The following is an 18,507-nucleotide window of genomic DNA, read 5'->3' on the forward strand; positions in this document are numbered from 1 at the left end:
TGATCAGCAGCGCAAATCTAAGCAGAGCAAATAGATACATTTCAAACTGAAGTGTAGAAGCTCAAATGCTGGCTTACAGGAGCCTGCATTGAATTGTGTCAATTGGAAGGCTAAGAGTGGGCAACTCACTTTGGAGCCCAAGCTTGCAAGCATTCTGCGTTAACTGCTACCCTGGATATAAATGCTCAGTGATCTGAAAGCCTAGCCCCATGCTTGTGAAGTAACCCTGGCTCCCTACTCACACACTTGGGGACTAATTGCTAACACTCTAAGGGCTGAACATTGGCCACAGGCTCTAAAGTGAAATGAAACTATGCCACATGTGTTCTACAGTAACATTTTGAGTTAGTCTTCAAACTAGGAAGGAACTAGAGAGTTCAGATGTTTTGACCTTGTTTCAGATACCATATGCTATGAAAAGCCTCAATACTTGTGGTGTACCTCAAGGATCTGTTTTGGCCCCACACGGTTTCCTGAGCAATCTCCTTTCCGAGGCTGCTGAATGCCATACACCAATAAGCAGATAGAACCCACCTTTTCCCAAAATGTTCTTCTTACAACAAGGGTCACCTCACCAATCATGACAACACTGTCACCCTACTAAACACCAAGTATGGATGTCTGACACCTTCCTGCTGCCAAACATACAAACTGACTTCCTTCTCATGAATCCCAATTATGGAAACAAGTATCATTATGTGCTACTCACTGAGATTAATTTGTATTTCTTTGCAGACTATTAAAGCATGAATGAGACCCTGGTGTGTAGCAGAGGGTTTCATAAGAGGACAGTGTTACATTATGCAATGATAAACAGTGAATACAATTATAATAAACAGGAGATGGATGTCACACATAGCAAAGAAGAGTTATTGCTGGTATGAGAGTAGAACATAATTATATGTAACTATATACAGATATTAAAAGGGCATTTGTGTGGCAGAAGACATATCTAAGAAGGTTACAGGCTGATATAAATAAATTGTAAGTTCAAATTAGCAGACTCCTATATGTCCTCTACAGGTTAAAGTGAAGTAGAACAAATTAACCAGGCCAGGTGCTGGAATAATACATATTTTAATTCTCTTTTGAATAGTTCAGTTGAGGCGATAGACCTGATGGTGGGAGGGATGGATTTCCAGCTGCAAGGGTGCAGCCTTCTAGCAGTCCTTTCCTTATTGAAGGTATCTGGGATTTCAAACTGGAAGAAATCTGCTCTTCAGAGTGATCCAAGTTGTCCTGCGATGACCAGTTTCTGAGTGAGGTAATTGTGAGTTTCCAGAATGTAATGATCTGTGAACAACACGTGCTGGTCTGGAGATGCTCCTAGCTTTGATTGGGAAACATTTTAGGGTCACACTTGGATGGCATTTCATCCTTCTTCTCTTCCACAATAAACATATTATACTGGATTCAACTCTCTCTCACACTTCAGACTACATCCAAACGGTTAAATAGCTCAACTTTCACCTGCTCTCTCAAGAAGACAAAGAGTTCACTCACCTTCCAACTTGAGACAGCAACCCAGACTTTGGATGGCTTCCATAGTGGCTTGGGAAATGACGTCCTGGCAAGGTTACTACAATATTTGTTGGTACTGCTGGCAGTAGTTTGATCCACAAGTAACTTACATCACATTTCCAGAATTCTAAGAAACCAAATGAAGCCAAAATAAAAATCACACTTGGCAGCTTGAGTTATAAAACCATTCACCTAAATAACCAATCATACTTGGCCAACCTACTCACCTAAGAGAAGGCTCAAAAGCAAACCTAATTCAAAACTTTCTAAGAACAAAATACAAATGTCATGGGCTCAGCAATTACCAACTGGAATGCTCAGAATTCAACCCACTCAACGTATCTTCTAGAAGAGTCAAAACCCAGCTTTTCCCACTTCTTTCAAAATTAATCATAGGTAGTTCGAACAAATGAGCAACGAGATGTTTCTGCTTTCGCGGTTTATCTCTAGTAACACTAGCTGCATCTGTCTGCTTACTATTTGCAAAGCACCCTAACACCTGCATTGTGCAGATCAGCTACACAAAGAGGTCCATCCCACTGAGGGTGAATTTTTGTACTATATCTGTGCCTAAGTGTTTCATAGGCCAATTCCTGTGACAGTTTGAAAAACATATATATTGGGATATTCTCACTTATACGGTGTGAGGTGAAGTACAACTGATAAGCTAATGCTATAATCCGTAAGTACAGAATGACTTACTCCCAATCACGGGTGGCCCCTTCAGTGGAGTTAGCACCAGGGGAGTCTCAGCGTATTATTCTCACATGAAAGTACCTAGCCACTTTTCAAAGTCCTGTTTCTGAAGAAACTCGGGACTGAATCACATTGGTAAACTTAAACTTTTGTGTAAATTACCATTGTTTGCTATTCCCAAATGGATTTACGAGTAGTATATTTATATGTATACCTATCTTTTTATATACAAAGACTCCGCACTCCTACATGGCAAACAATTGTACACCTGGTTCTACACAAAAGATCAAGTTAATTACCTTCGGTAACGCTTTTTCTGGTGGATACAGTATCTGCCTGTCGATTCCTCACCTTGTGAATATCCCCCTGTGTCAGCAACGTTCGGAAAATTCTTTTGCAGCACGCCGGCGTGGACGACGTCATAGGAGCACGGCATCGCGTGCGACTCCGACTGACGTTACTGACTCCTTATTAGGCCTACATCGGCATGATAACATCAGTTCCGCCCTTTTTTCCGTGCCTTTAAGGCACCCGGACGGACCAATGACAATAGATATATACATATACAATGTACATAGTACAAAATGTTCAAGATAACACACACAGTGTGAAGGTAAAGCATGAAAACACAATATATAAAAACAAATATATATATATACATTTAACATCACCATAATCTTAGGTATAGATGAGTGGACAACGGGGAGGCGGGTGGGCATGTGAGGAATCCACAGACAGATACTGTATCCACCAGAAAAAGCGCTACCGAAGGTAAGTAACTTGTTCTTCTGACACCCCCTTTTGTACCGCTTTTGGCCGCCATAAGTGTGGCAGGGTATGCTCAGACGTGAGTCCCTTGCTCACTTTGCCACTGGATTCAAGCAAGCCGGGCTGAAGACAGCTGGAATGCCAGAAACCGGTCCTCGGAAGCTTGTTTCCGGTCCAGGGAAGACATGGCTTGGCAGTTCGGGCTGGACTGTTCCCATGAGGCACAGGGTCAGACTGATTTGTATATAGCCATGTCTGAACTGGGATGGCAGAGTGGGCTAAAGAACGGTGATGGATTAAACCCAGATCTTTTGACTGGGTGTGAGTGTTTGATTGATTCAGATGCTCTGTCCATCACCACCCCCTTTTGTACCGCTTTTGGCCGCCATAAGCGTGGCAGGGTATGCTCAGACGTGAGTCCCTTGCTCACTTTGCCACTGGATTCAAGCAAGCCGGGCTGAAGACAGCTGGAATGCCAGAAACCGGTCCTCGGAAGCTTGTTTCCGGTCCAGGGAAGACATGGCTTGGCAGTTCGGGCTGGACTGTTCCCATGAGGCACAGGGTCAGACTGATTTGCACATAGCCATGTCTGAACTGGGATGGCAGAGTGGGCTAAAGAACGGTGATGGATTAAACCCAGATCTTTTGACTGCGTGTGAGTGTTTGATTGATTCAGATGCTCCGTCCATCACCACCCCCTTTTGTACTGTGCTCCTATGACGTCGTCCACGCCGGTGTGCTGCAAAATAATTTTCGGAACGTTGCTGACGCAGGGGGATATTCACAAGGTGAGGAATCCACTGGCAGATGTATCCATCAGAAGTTCAAATTTACCTTTGTGAATCATGCCCATAATGCTTAGGTGAAGAGACCGGTAACCTGACATTGCAACCTGGACCAAGTATGGAAATATCTCAGAAGAAGAAGTCATCGCAATACTTTCATGCATGAAGCCAACATCTCACCTCTCTGACCCTCTTCCCCCCTCTCTTGTCAAAAATCTCAGACACATCATCTCCCCAATATCTACTAAAAGTATTAACTCCTCCTTATCTAGCGGCCTATGCCAGCCTCCCTTAAACTTGGCCCTCATAAAAAAACAGAAGCTGACACAATGTACCTTAATAACTACAGACCTATAACCAACCTCCCTTTGCATGGCAAAACTTTTGAAAAATGTATACTCTCTCAACTTAACAACCACATAGAAAAATTCAACCTACATGACACCTTCCAATCTGGGTTCAGAAAACGCTGCAGTACGGAGACTGCAATCCTGAACATCGCTGATGACTTACAGCGGTCTCTAGGCGATGGCGACACCTGCCTCTTAATCCCCCTGCCCCTCTCAGTGGACCTTGATTCAGTCAACCATAACATTCTCCTGAACAACCTCTCACAGCGCTCAGGCATCAACTGGACTGTCCTTCAGTGGTTTGCCGCATACCTCATCCAACGCTCTCACTTAATCAAAATAAAAAATTTCATCTCACAGTATTTGTCACTCAAGGAGACCCCCAAGGATCAATCTTGTCCCCTGCCTTGTTTAACCTCTATTTGGAACCCCTTGCAGTGATCCTAAAGCAGGCGAGAATTGTCTACCATCTATATGCAGATGACACCCAACTCTACATCAAAATCTTGTCATCTAAAGACATCCAAACCTAAACAACACTCTCTCCTTGGTTCAATTCTGGCTAACCAACAATCACTTAAAGCTTATTCCCAACAAAACCGAACTCCTCCTCATCCAACCAAAAGGAAAATCCCATCCTAGCCACAACTGGCTTGCAACCTCAATGCACTAAACTGTAAACTTTCTATCTTTAACTCTGTTAAGTCACTTGGGATTACACTTGACAAAAACGTCAGCATGAAAGAACATACTAATGCCTAAAAGTGTCTTCTACATGCTGAAACACCTAAAAAAAAATCAATCCCATCTGAAGACCTAAAGACTGTAGTGCAAACCCTAGTGCTCTCTAAGCTGGACTATGGTACGGTAACGATCACTGGTACCCCTAAAAACCTCCTTATCCCTTGGACATCCACACTCAATGCAGCAGTGATTCTTCTCTATGGGGAGAGCTGCTATGAACACATCACTCCCACACTTTAGAAACTCAACTGGCTTTCAATTGAAGCTAGAAGCATATTCAAAACGGCCTGCATAACTCACAAAGCTTTCTACACTGAAAAACGACACTATCTTGCAAAGAAATTGTTAAAAGCTGGCCGTGAGAGGCCTTTGCGAAGCTCAAACACTCTATTCCTGATTCCGCCAAATTTAAGAAAGAAAAAATCAGTCCATTGTTTCTTCTCTGGGAGTGCGTCTAGAATTTGGAACGCTCTGCTACAGGATCCACATGACAATTCATCTTCTCAACAAATACCTGAGCCACCCTCCTAAAATAATTATATTGCTTTAATGCCCTTCCCCCTCCCACACCCATCTCTCAAAGCACCCAAACATTACTACCCCTGGAAATAACTGGTCATCCATTCCTCCAACCTCTAAAATATGCTTCAATTCCTACCCCCAAACTATATCGTCCATCTAATCCCTTTTGTATCTTTCTATCATTTATGCCTACTATTTTTCCGGTATATTCCTTGTAAATGTTGCCTATGTTGATGTACAATCTTTGTAACGCGCTCTGATACCCTCAAGTCAAGTTTCACAACATAAAACTTGAAAAATAAATAAAGGTAGTAGGTTGCAGAAAATGCTTTTTATTGGAGACAACTCACAGAGTAACACCACCAGCATTTAACCCAAGTCTGCCAATTTAAACAAAAAAATACACCACATAGAATGTTTGATAAATAAAAACCCCACACATACCCCTTAGTAGAAAACTAGCACGTCATCCCTAGAACACCTAACATACATAACATATGGAAAGTGGTATACCAAATATTTCAATATAATCTAGCCTCAATAAAAACTGTTTGGAAAAAGGGTTTCTGTAAAGTTTCTCACTGATACAGCCAAACCAAAGATGATATAACTATAGAGTATTTATATGGCCTACGGATTGTCTCCTTGGTTGAGACATTTTTTCAAAAGATTGCATTGAACTAGCTGGTATTCCACCTTCGAGAATTTATATATGTTACATGTTAAAGGGGCGATGTGGCAGGCAATCAAGGCATTTGTAGATTATTAGTACAGTACTGTATGCTTTTTGATAAAATTTGTGTATTCTTTACTATTAACTGGTGATGTGTTTTTAGGCAGTATGAGTGGCACATTATTCCCGCATTTACCTGTATTTCTTACGGAATAGAAGTTATATTACAGCAATAAGAAGTCACATCTCCTCACCTTTTTTCCCCATTCTTGTTATTTGTAGGTTTGGTGGTGGTATCTTGGTGATGGTTATTTCTCTATTCTTTTCACCTCACTCTGGAGAAGAAATACTTTTCCTTTGATTGGGGATTTTTCCACTTGAAGTTTGTCATCTTTCATGATTTACAGGGTTCACTTTTCCACTGACTTGAATCCATCCTCTTTTTACATTCATTGTGAATGGCATTTTTGTGGTTGTGGACCATTTTGTTATTTCTTTAGGTCAGAATTAACACTTGCTCTCCACAGTTCTTTCGATGTTGTGCTTGATTTGTTTTTAACCCTGATTAAGGTGTAGCAGAAGGGTGCGTCAACATATTTTAGGGAGTGCAACTGGTGTAGTGTACCAAGATCGTACAAAACGGGGCTGTTCACTGGATTAGACCAATTTTTTTTTTTTTGCGAGAAGGAGCTGGAGAGAGAGTTTATAAGAAAGAGAGAGGAATCATACAGGGTATATTTTTTATGTAAATTATTTTTGATTGAATAATTACATTTTGTTACAAAAAAATATAAAACATATTCAACAAATTATGCAAAATAATTGTTCCTAAATATGTAATGAGTTTTGTGATGTTAATGTTGCATTAAAATTATTAAATGTGTGGTAACAAACGCTAAGTTATGTGCTCTAATGTTTTGACATTTATGATTGTTACACCACCAGCTACGTTATGTGTGTGTACACTGTCATTATGTGCACCTGATTCCTGCAGATGGATGTACTTGTGCAGATTAACCTGCACCTCAGTTTGCAGGTGTGAATTTACATGTGCACTGGTTGAAGTGATTTTATAAGACCTGTTGCAACGGTTTGTGTTTGCACGTGCATACATTTTTTTTTGTCCTCATATAACTTCCGTACTATTGATCCTTTCGATGACATCCTTTCGATGACAGCAACACGAATGCTTATATCTTAGAGGGTCTGACTCCGCTGATGTTCTATGGGACAAGGTCCACTTGGCACATCGTAGACGGACCGAGAGGTGTAATCATTTGACCGTTCTGCCCACCATTAGCCTTACTTCTGATCTAATAGTCCCCTAAAAAAGGCCACGCTCTCTTCTATTACTAAAACAATTGGCCTTTTGATCCAGCTCTCTAAAGTATCTAACTAAGTTCCACCATTCCCTCCATGATGGAGGGTCCATCTGACGCCACCTTTTACAAATTTCTCTCCTTGCTAGGAGAATCATATAAAATACCAGTTTACCATGTTTATCTGTGATGTCCCCCTACCCCTCTAAAGCTGTAGTATGCTAAAAAATATTAATACAAGGCTTACCTCTATATCCTTGCCCATTATTTCTGTTAGGGTCTTACCCACATTCTTCCAGTAATCTTTTAACACTGGGCAGGAAAGTAACATGTGGATATCATCTGCCTCTTGAGAATGGCATCTTGTACAACTGGCTTCTCCTCCACCCCTCATTTTGGATATCTTGAGCGGAGACCAATATATCCTGTAGATGGTAAAGAGGTGGTTCTTTCTTAGGGTAGCGGATTTAATCAAATGGTATAATTTATCCAAAGATACTTGCAATAAGGTTTGGGGCTCTTCATCTGGCAAGCATTTATCCCAGACCATGTGTGGGGGGGGGGGTTCATTTTTTTATCCGCAGCTTCCAATAAGTAGTTATACCAGAGAGCGATCTCCTTCTTTCTTCGGTTTAGATCTTGGAGATCATCTTCCAGTGCACATTCTCCTGGGACTTCCCAATGTTGGTTTTCGCACCAAGTCGAAATTTGATCAAATTTAAATCTGGAGAGGCTATTTTTTGTAAGGTTACTCCAGGTATCCCAGGAAAGGCAGCTGTTTCCTTCAACTATATAGCCCCACCTCTTCACCCCCGCCTCTTTCAAGGGTTGAGATAAAACATTGTTTAGGCATTCCGGAGTGCCTGGGGAGTCTCAAAGTGGAGCCCACTTGCTATAATAAGGAATACCCAAAATACTACGACAGTCAAACCATGATTTGGCAGCTGCCTGTAAAACCTTCAGGCGGACTTTTTAAAAAAAATTGGTACGCCAAACTTGTACATAAACCCCTCAGCTGGACTTTCGTGCAACATCACCTTAAACATGTGGCCCATCAGATGGTCACCTGGCCTGTTTAGGAGCATTCTGCTGTTTTGCAATTGGTATGCCCAACAGTATAATTGTAAATCTGGTAGTCCCAGTCCTCCATGTGCCAGTTTTCGTCTGAGCTTTTTCCACGACAATCTGATCCCCTTACCAGCACAAACAAAAGTAGAGATTTTTCCCTGGATTTTAGTTAGAAGAGTTTTTTCAAAAGTCAGGGGGATATTATTAAAAAGATAATACACACATTTTAACCAAATTTACCCTGCCGTACAGTGTAAGTTGTAGATTTTGCCATCTCTTCAAAAGAATATCGATCTCTTTAGAAACTCGGACTGTATTTGTTTTGGGGAGTTCAGTCAGATCTTGTGTGATGGTGATTCCCAAATATTTTATCTCCTTTGAAACCCCGAAACCCTGCACTGCTGAGTTCCATGACATTATCTCAGTCTTGCTACTATTGATCTCATAGCCAGACATTTTGCCAAAGACCTGCACTTCCCTGAATAAACTTGGGAAAGCTTGGTTCACGTTAGAAGTAAAAAGTATCAAGTCGTCCGGCTTTGAGCGAACGGCTCGATATATAAATCGAAGAGAGTGGGAGACAAGGGGCAACCCTGTCTGGTACCTCGCCCGATTGCTACCGGGGCTGAAAGGATCCCATTAACTAATATTTGGGCTTGTGATTCATTATATATTTTCCCCAACAGATCTCTAAAGGTGCAATCAAAGCCAAAAGCCTCCAATACACTCAAAAGATAACACCAATTAACGCAATAGAAGGCTTTTGCTGCATCCAATGTTATAATTGTTAAGGGAGCTCCAGCCGCGGTTGCAAGATCTATTGCACCGATTAAAGAGAATACAAAGTCCTTCATCTGCCGCCCAGGAAGAAAAAATCCTTCTGATCTTCATGTATTATTGCCCCTGCTATTAAATCGAGTGTTCATAATGCCAGTAAAAGCTTTATAGTCAGAGTTCAATAGGGATATCGGGCGATAAGATTGGCATTGTGTGGGATCTTTACCAGGCTTTAAGATCAGGGTGATAATTGCATCCTTCCAAGTGTTTGGTAGTGGAGAATATCCTCTCAGGATATCTTCAACTCCTTCGATGCTGATGACGGAACCGCTCCGTCATCAGCTGCGGTGGCGCTGTGCTGATGACAAAGCGGTTCCGACATGGCCCGCTCGCCTGCGCTGGACGTTCCATTGAGCGGGCGGGGCCATGACGGAACCGCTCCGTCATGAGCACAGCTCAACCGAGGCTGGTGACGGAGCGGTTCCGTCACCAGCATGGGTGCGACGTGCGGCCGCCCCGCCCACTTAGCGCTGCGGCGGAATAGCCGCTGCAGCGAAGGTGTTAAATAGTTTCAACCATATGGGGATGACTTCATCCGAATAGATCTCATAAGGAATCAGGTCTGGGCCTGCAGCTTTGCCTTTTTTGATTTTCTTAAGCACTTCCATAATTTCACTCCCTGTTATGTCTTGATTAAGTAATAATAATCCTTCAGGACTCACTTTAGGGGGCTGTTTTTGAGCGAGCCAGAGATCTACGCCTGGTTTATCTATCTCTAGATCCTCTTTATACAGATCCTGGAAGAATTTACAAAACTCCCTCTCAATCTCATTCTTATTGTCAGAAATCTGAACAGAGGGGTCATCACCATTCTCTAATCTGATCCTTCTAATAAAACGTTGAGACCTCTCCATTCTGCTCTTCATTGCTAGCAGTTTTCTGCATTCCTCACCCTGACCAAACTCTCTCATTCTGCTTGCTTCCCACTTCTGCAACATGATTTCTTCCAATGTCACCCTGTATTCACGTTGCAAATCCTCCACTTACCCTTCAACTTGTCCTTTTCCTCCCCCCGGACCTGAACTTTAGACTTGCTTCAGATTTTCTCAATTGCTCCTCTAATGAGGCTATCCTCTCATTCTCTAATTTAACCCACCCTGCAGCCGCCCTCATCAACATCCCTCTCAGCAAACCAAATGGATGGGTGCAGACTCTAAGTTTTGATTAAAAAAGACTACAGTATTTAATTTGATTTTCTCCATAACTCAAGTTTGTACTAACAGTCTTCTATTTAATGTCCACCTCCTCACTATCGGAGTGGAGGGGAACTCCATAGATAATTCGATTGCACCATGATCTGATATATGAATTGGCAAATACTCAATTTTCTTTACCTTGTCCACTTCTAGCAGGTCCATAAAAATGTAATCTATCCTGGAACAGTGGCCGTTCTTTTTACTAAAAAAGGAGTAATCCCTTACATTTCCTATTTTCTTTCGCCATACATCACATAAATTAAAGTTTTCTAACCTGGCAGAAAGGCAAACTCTAACTCGGGGCACATAAATTTGCGTACGAGGTGAGGATCTATCCAGCTCATTATTCATTAATAAGTTGAAGTCCCCGCCAATTATTAGTGGGGCATCAAAATCTAGCAAGGCGTAACAAAGATTATTCAGGAAACTGACCTCATCCCCATTTGGACCATAATAGCGAGCCAGAGTATAGGTGCTGGCCCGAGTTTTTATCTCTGCAACCACCTTGCGACCTTTAGTATCCACCTGCGTTTACCCAATTCAATTCCAGAGTTTTTTTATAGCTATTGCCACTCCTTTAGAGCAACATTGCTGGCCTGTGGCTATCACCTTATCTACCCATTTCTGCATATTAAATAATGCCATACATTCCGACCTCTATAGATGAGTCTCCTGAAGCATAGGGACATTCATAGAGGTATTTTTCAAGTATTCCAAGACCAGTCTCTGTCTCCTTTTAACCCTCAATCCGTTTATATTCCAGCATAATATGCCCAAACGTTCACTTCCTAAAACTGGGTTCCTATCCCCTATTTTTAGATTTTCTAATTCTTCTGTTTACAGTACCATTGGCTATATCCATAGAGGACACTTTTTCAATGTTTTTTTCTCTTTTTCCCTTATGCGCCCACCAAACACCCCTCCACCTACCCAGTGCTGCCCCCTCTCCACCCTCCTCCCCTGGGAACCCTCCCTGCCTACTTATTGACTAACGCCAATTCGAGCTGTGAGCCTACACCCGCCTTCAATGTTGACATGTTAGCACTGTCCTCCCCCGAGTCTAAGCATCTTAATCTGTTGTCTTACTCATAGTTATACACACCTAACTGCTTGTCGTACACCCTAACAGAAATTCGTCTACCTCCTCCAGAGAATAAAAATTGTGCATTTTATTGGCCCTCATTACTTTAGGAAATGCTGGAAATCTCAGCTGAACTTGGGCCCCCACTTGTCTCAAGAGTTCCATCCTTTTGCTTAGCTCCCATCTTCTATCTTCAGTGATCCTGGATACGTCAGACCTTATTTTAAAAGAAACGTCCTGGGCCTGGATATTTTTTTATTTTAAAGCTGCCCCTGAAAGTTTTTCTTTGAGGGAATACGATTGTATGTATACCAGAATTATTCTAGGCTTCTTCCGACATGGGTTAAGCCTGAAAAGGTCCCGATGCACTCGCTGTATTTCTGCATCCCAAACTGAAGCGGGAGCTATTTGCGAAAAAGATTTAGACAGAATATCTATCACAAAGCATTTAATGTTTTCCCCTTCTGCACCCTCCTTTATATCAAGAATCCGGATATTGTTCCTTCTTGAGTTGTTTTCCATCGTTTTTAATCTGTTTGACAAATCCGTTTCCCGCACCTTGAGCTTATCTAGTTCCTGGACCTGGTCTTGCATGTCTTTCCCAAGTTCTCACACTTTATTTTCGAGAACCTCCGTGCGTTTCCTTAACACTAACAAATTCTCCTCCAAACTGCTACACGTTTCTTGGATTTTTCTCTGACTGATCTCCGAAGTAGCAAAGCGGTCTTTAATCTCTAGGGAAAGCTGACTCAGTAGGTCTTTCACAATATGTAAGCCTGAGATATATTTAGCTCCCTCTTTTGCTTGTATATCCTCTGCCGAGTCAGCCTCTTTTACCTCTATTGCGCCTCCAGATGCCTCATCATTAGGCATGGTAGTATCACTCAGAGGAGAGTACCTATTTGAAACCGAGATGGCTGGCATACCTGCTGACATAACAACTGGTTGTGCAGATAAAGGTGAGGAAGTAGGTGAGGTTAAAGTTAAAATATTATTCTGTGTGCCAGGCTCCGTCTGTACCTCTGTGCGGGTAGACAACTCCATACTGCTCTGGGGATTATCTTGTGGGTTTAGCTTAAAGGAAGACCTAAGTGACGGGGTCACTCTAGGGGCTAATGGAGCAGATGTTTTCTTCCTTTCTTTTACCGGTGTACTCCTTCCCGCTTTAGCCGTCAGGTTTCTATTCTTAATTTTGCCTTGTGGGAGGGTTGATGGCTGCCCTGCTTGCGTCTCCACCTTAGAATCTGCAACCTTACTCAGTAAGAGATTCAATCGCAATTTGTACCTTCTTCCCCGGTTCAAATCCCTCCCTGTACTTCCCAGATCTCTTGCCACAGAGTCTTTTTCTATCAGGGTTACAGTCTCACTCTCTAATTTCGCCCTTTTATCCTTTGAAATGTTACTCATTCGGTACATGCAGCATGCAGTCATGCCATATACCACCTTTTTAAGCTGATTTTCCTCAATTGTCGCAGAATCTGCTGTTTTAATGCTCCGTTCGTTTGAGCTATCTCCTTCTCGGCTCTCTGCTGCCCCCTCTAGACCCCCTTCAGGATAGTACTATCACTTTTAGAGTTTCCGCCTCTATCTCCGCCGCAGCCCGGAGTAATCCCTGCAGAGAAACCACCTCCCCCAGGGCAAGAGATCAGACTTGCTTGGGGAGACACGCCCACGAGGTAACATGGTGGCTAGCTGAGATCTGGCCGAGAGCTGCTTCCCGGCACCCGCACTACAATGAAGTAACCGCAAGATGGATTTTTCCCCGCATATCTAGATTACTTTCTGTACCGGTATGCTTCTTGTACCTGCTTAGTCCCTGGGGTTACGTTTGTCGTGGGTGGCGGTCGGTGGCTGATACCGGTGGCGGTTTACCATTTTTTCGTCCTTTCCTGCCTCCGGTCTGCTCCCGGTGTTTTTCTTTTTCCCTTTGCTCCGTGGTCTGTCCCAGGTTTGGATTGGTCTCCCTGGAGGCCACGGCCGGATGTGTGTCGGTCCGGGTGTTCTCAGAGCGGCGGGTGCACTCAGGGAATCTCGAGCTGCGCTACGCTTTCGCTCTTTGATCACGTGCATACACTTTTGAATATGTAATTCCTGAACCGATGTGGTGCGATTGTACAATGTGCATGGTTCATCGTGCTGCCACCATGTGCTCTGGGCACATCCAGGTGGGGCTCGCTTGCCTTTGTGAGGGATGGTTTTTGGGACAGAGAGGGTAATCTAGGGTGGATTAGTTTAGCTTTGTGCCAGGTTACGAGTGGCAGAACATTTCAGTGTGAATTCCGCTAGGTTTGGGCAGGTTTCTTCTCATAAAATACTGTAAAACAAATGTAGTGTTGTTTGCTAGATTTACCTGCCCCGTTGTGAACATAGCAAATGATTGGTGATGTCTAATCTACGTCATTTTCTTTCTATGCAATTAATGTATCTTTATTCCGCATCTATGCGCTATATACTCTGCCACTGTATTATGGTGTACTTGTGTTTGTTTCCTCTTCACTATGGTGTCTTGGGCCCTAAGCCCACATGCTGGCCAAATAACTACACGGAGACTTAGAGTGTGGTATTGGAACTGGCCCAGGGCTCACGTGCCCAGCCCCTTCTAGTAGCAGGGTCACCTGACCGGTGATGTCTGTGATGGTTGGGAGAAGTGTGGTTACAGCACAAGGCTGAACACTAGAACGTGTCCAGCTGGACACTACTGCCCTCCCAAACTTTATGGGAAAACAAAACAAACAAAAGTCCAATCTATAGAAAAACACACACAACATTACACACTACCACTGAGTCTCTTCAGGCCATCTGCATGGCAGTGTTGGATCTCTGGACCGCACGGTCAGTATGTATTAGTCCACCTCAGCGATGTAGTTTGGACCGGCCTGGTGTCACAGTGTTGGAGACTATTTACACAGTTCAATGGGGTGCATCTTGAGTAGTGGTGTATTTTACTTCGGAGATCTTCTTGAAGACACTTAGGTTCCGGTGGACAGCAAACCTGCAAAGACGGGGGATAACCTTGGTGGATGAGGGCCTCCATCAAAGGCGATGATGCTTCCCAGTGCATGATGATAGAGCACCTTAAGACTTCCCTCTCCTACCTGGACTCCTCTCTCACTGGAGTCTCCTTGAGGCCCTTTCCGCCGGGCTGCTACAGGACCGTGTGGAGTGTGCGGGGCCTCTCGTAGGCCGCGCGAAATTGTCGCTGAGGAAGTAAAGTAAATCCACATTTGTAAAGCGCACAATCACCCGTAAGGGTCTCTAGGCGCTGGGGGCCGTCAGGAAGATTAAGCAAGCTATTGCCCAGAGTCACATGGTGCTGGGCTAATCTGCCGCCGGTGCTGGGGATCAAACCGTGATCCCCAGATTCCGGAGTCAGTCGCCCTGGCCGCGGCGCCACACCTCTTCCTGCCAACATAACCACAGCCAAGTCATTGCTGCAGCCACAAAGGGTGGTATTGATAGAGCAAGATTTCGCATCGCGACTTGCTCGATTCATGAACCTCGAACCTGTTGTAACCTCATAACAATTGTACGTTTTACTAATCCCTTTTATTTTGGGTATGCGTGTGTAGTAGCGAAGCTTGCCTATGTGTTTTACTAATACAAGTAACCCTTGTATCTAAAAATGGCCGCTGCTTGAAATTTGTTTCTGCGGAGGCGTTAGACATAATCACGTGACATGACGCAGTCACAATTCGGAGGGAAAAGGTGCGCATGCGTAATAGCCATAAGATGGCTACTCACTATAATAACGTGGTGAAACTTGTGCTGTTGCTCATCGTGTCGTTATGTGTTGCACTTACCCTTAACAGCATAGTATATTTTTATAATGATAAAACTGAAGTACGAAATCATGACATGTAATACATTCGTTTATTTCTATATGTTAATTTGTTTTCGCTTACTTTTCATGTATCGCGGGAAATGGGGGTCCGAATGGGTCGTGAGCCATCTTGAAGGTCCCTTCCACGCACGCTCGTGATGCGAGGCAAGAAACAACCTTGGGCAGTGGAACTCAGCCAGCTGGCAGCCACAGTCAAGATGCTCATGTGAACGCCACCTCTGACCCAGCAAGATGGAGTTTTGAATGTTCTTAAACTGTTACAATGAAATTATTCCTAGTGTATTCTGCATATTCTCTCATGGGAACCCCAATCTTGCTAGGCGGTACCGTAGAATGCAAAATAGGGCTTGGAGAAGTCTATTCTGATTGGTGTGTTAACCAAATCCTACCTTAGGACCCATCGAAATTGGGGATTCTGACACTTTGCAACATTTGGGGGGTGGTACACTGTCCCAAAACAGTATATCTGGCCTAGGTTCACCTAGGAAATTTGTCCGACTTGTCTGAATAGCTGACCTGTCACTGACCCAACGCACTCAATAGGTGACTGAAGATACAGAGCGCTGCGGAGCACTCTGTCCGAATTTGACCATAAGACTAAGGTTTTACTAAACCTTAAGTGCTGGCGGAGCACTTTTACTGGGAGTTCGCTGACCCAATCGGGGTCCTGACTGATAGCTGCAGAGAGGGTGGAGCGCAGGCGTTGCTTCTGAACTGCGGGTGCTGGTCGTGTCCTGGTGGTCCTGTCCTGATCCTAATCTGGGTTTCCTGTCCTGTCCTGGGGTGTCCATACTGCACCTGCTGTCCCGTTGATGTCTATCCTTCTTTGAGGGTTTTCCTGTCCTTAACTGACCCGTGGCCAGGGTTGGTTTTCACACCAGTCTAGGTAAATATCTTGCTGAAAACTCTGAAACTGCACCTTCTATTTTTCTGTCTTTGCTTCAATAAAGACATACCCTTTGCATATGTTAATTTTCCATGCTTTCCGCAATCATTGCATAGCATAAAGTCGTTTTGCATTAAATTTCATAGTATGTTCCTATGTAACCCTACCTTTTTAGAAATCATTTTCTCCATTGCAGTTTGCAATTTGCTTATGTGGTCTATAATTTTCTCGCATAAAACTGACTAAAGTAATTCCCTTAATGCATAGCGTGTTTTCACTCTCCTATAGATATATAGGATCTCTGAATTTACCATAGTATAAAACCTTTCCAATAGGGAATCTCTAGTACGTGCATAAGATTGTTCCTTAATGAATGTCCATTCTTAAACTTTCTTCTGAATCTGCATAGCATATCCCCGTTGCATCTCATATCAGAATTTCAATGGTTATCCTGACATTATTTCTCTATAGCTATGTACTTTTCGTTATCTTGATTATTGATTGTCTTCTTCTTGTAAATCTACTGATTTCTGAGAATGAACTTTAGATAAAACTTTTAAAACTTCCAGTTGTCCGTGGTCATTTCATAAAAATAAAAAGTACAATAAGTTGGGGTTTTGTATTTTGCTGCCTTTCCTTTTACAGCTAGCTCCCTGACCCATCGGGGTCATAGGTACCCGTAACGGTGGATGGTAAGTTGGGTACACTGGAAATAATCGAAAGGGTCTCAATGATTATTGGTAGTAGGTTGTAAGGTCATCTGATCAATGTATATATTGTGAATTGGAGTATATGGGCCCGAAGCCAGAGTGGCGAAATTATTGGTCGGGTGACCTGCGATCTCTATCAGTAATTTTCTGGTAGCATCGAGGATGGTTAGGGAATAGTTAAAGGTTAGGTAGGACTAGTTAGTCTAGCTAAGTCGGATGCTGCTAGCGAGAGTAAGCAATTCGGGTGACTTGATCACTCACTTGAAGTGTTTACTTTGAAAAATTATGAAATATTTTAAAATCGTTATTCTTGTTATTATACTGTTATATGTGCTAATCCATTCGTATGTAAAACGCTATTTGTGTTGTCGGAAATCCCCGGGGAATTGAATAGCGAGTGGTGAATAGAATCCATTCGTTTGAGGTCACTGGCTTTTAGGAAAGTTGGTGCAGGTTAGGCAGAACTGGAAGCACTAACTAGGGTTTTTCTGAATATATGCATGAGTAAATGTTAGTAACGAGGTTCATTGGCAAAATTCCTATTGTGGCATAACCTAGTGAGGGTCACACCGGAAGAGTAGCAGGTTCATCGGAGCTTGGGTGAAAGCAAAGGGGCTCGCTGGTGAAACTTTAGACTTGGATATATCCCGGAAAGGTGGATGAGTCTAGGGAAGTAGCAGGTTCTCCAATGCTTGTGTGAAGGATAGGCAGAAGGGATCTATCCGTAGTGTGTGAAAAGTAAATGGAAGTAGTTTACTTGCAGTGAAACAAACTCTTTCCTGTCTAGACACTTGAGCACAGTGGCGAATGTGTATTCGTTGTTAAATAATCAAGCACTAGCACTTTAGAAAGTAAGAAAGTTTCCGTTACCTTGTGAAGGAGGGAGTCAGTTGCGAAGCTGCTCTGACGTCACTCTGTGCCGCGCTGGGATTGGTAGACGCAGCGGGCGGGTAGCGGGGCTGGAATTGTAAAGGAGGGGTGAGCGCCGAAGCGTGAGAACTGTCTCGCGAAAGGGCCGCGCACCCATTGGTCGAAAATATTTGAACTCGTGCATTTCATTGGCCGCACGAAAATAAAAGACGCATTTTGATTGGAAGTGATTTCGTAAACAAAAATCACTTGTAGGAATTGTATGTGGCATTCGTATAGACCACATATTCGACCCGATCCACGGCATATGGGTTTGAAAACGATCAGTGGAAAGGTGTTAAAAACGACATTATGTACGGAAATAAGAGAAAATTGTCCTTTGTAAACAAAGTGAAGAATTATTTCAAAAAGGACAAGCCGATTAAAACTAGAGAAGGGGTTGTAATTCCGCCACCAAATACTCCTGCATCTTTCATGATGTTCGATAAAGGGTACAACACATGTGTATGGTTGGAAAATTGGGCGGAATACACAAAAGATGACGGAGTATTGGCTTTTCCGTTAGACGGAACATTTAACAGCAGGATTCTATTTAATCTGAGAACCCGAATGAATGATTTACATCCCAGACCTAGATTAA

General features: G+C 43.1%; 1 protein-coding gene across 1 annotated transcript in view; it reads right to left on the reverse strand.

Moving 5' to 3' along the window:
• The window catches only part of LOC144799370 (monocarboxylate transporter 13-like), a 594,222-nt gene that overhangs the window by 533,181 nt on the left and 42,534 nt on the right, over positions 1 to 18,507 (reverse strand). The window contains exons 2-3 of the mRNA XM_078670636.1: positions 6,314 to 6,749; positions 1,504 to 1,648 (exon numbers count right to left, since the gene is read on the reverse strand). Of these exons, the coding sequence (XP_078526762.1) occupies positions 1,504 to 1,648; positions 6,314 to 6,326 (158 nt within the window). The 5' untranslated portion in view covers positions 6,327 to 6,749. The remainder of the gene's footprint in view (positions 1 to 1,503; positions 1,649 to 6,313; positions 6,750 to 18,507) is intronic.

The sequence above is a fragment of the Lissotriton helveticus genome, chromosome 12 (assembly GCF_964261635.1).
Source record: "Lissotriton helveticus chromosome 12, aLisHel1.1, whole genome shotgun sequence".
Taxonomy (NCBI): Eukaryota; Metazoa; Chordata; class Amphibia; order Caudata; family Salamandridae; genus Lissotriton; species Lissotriton helveticus.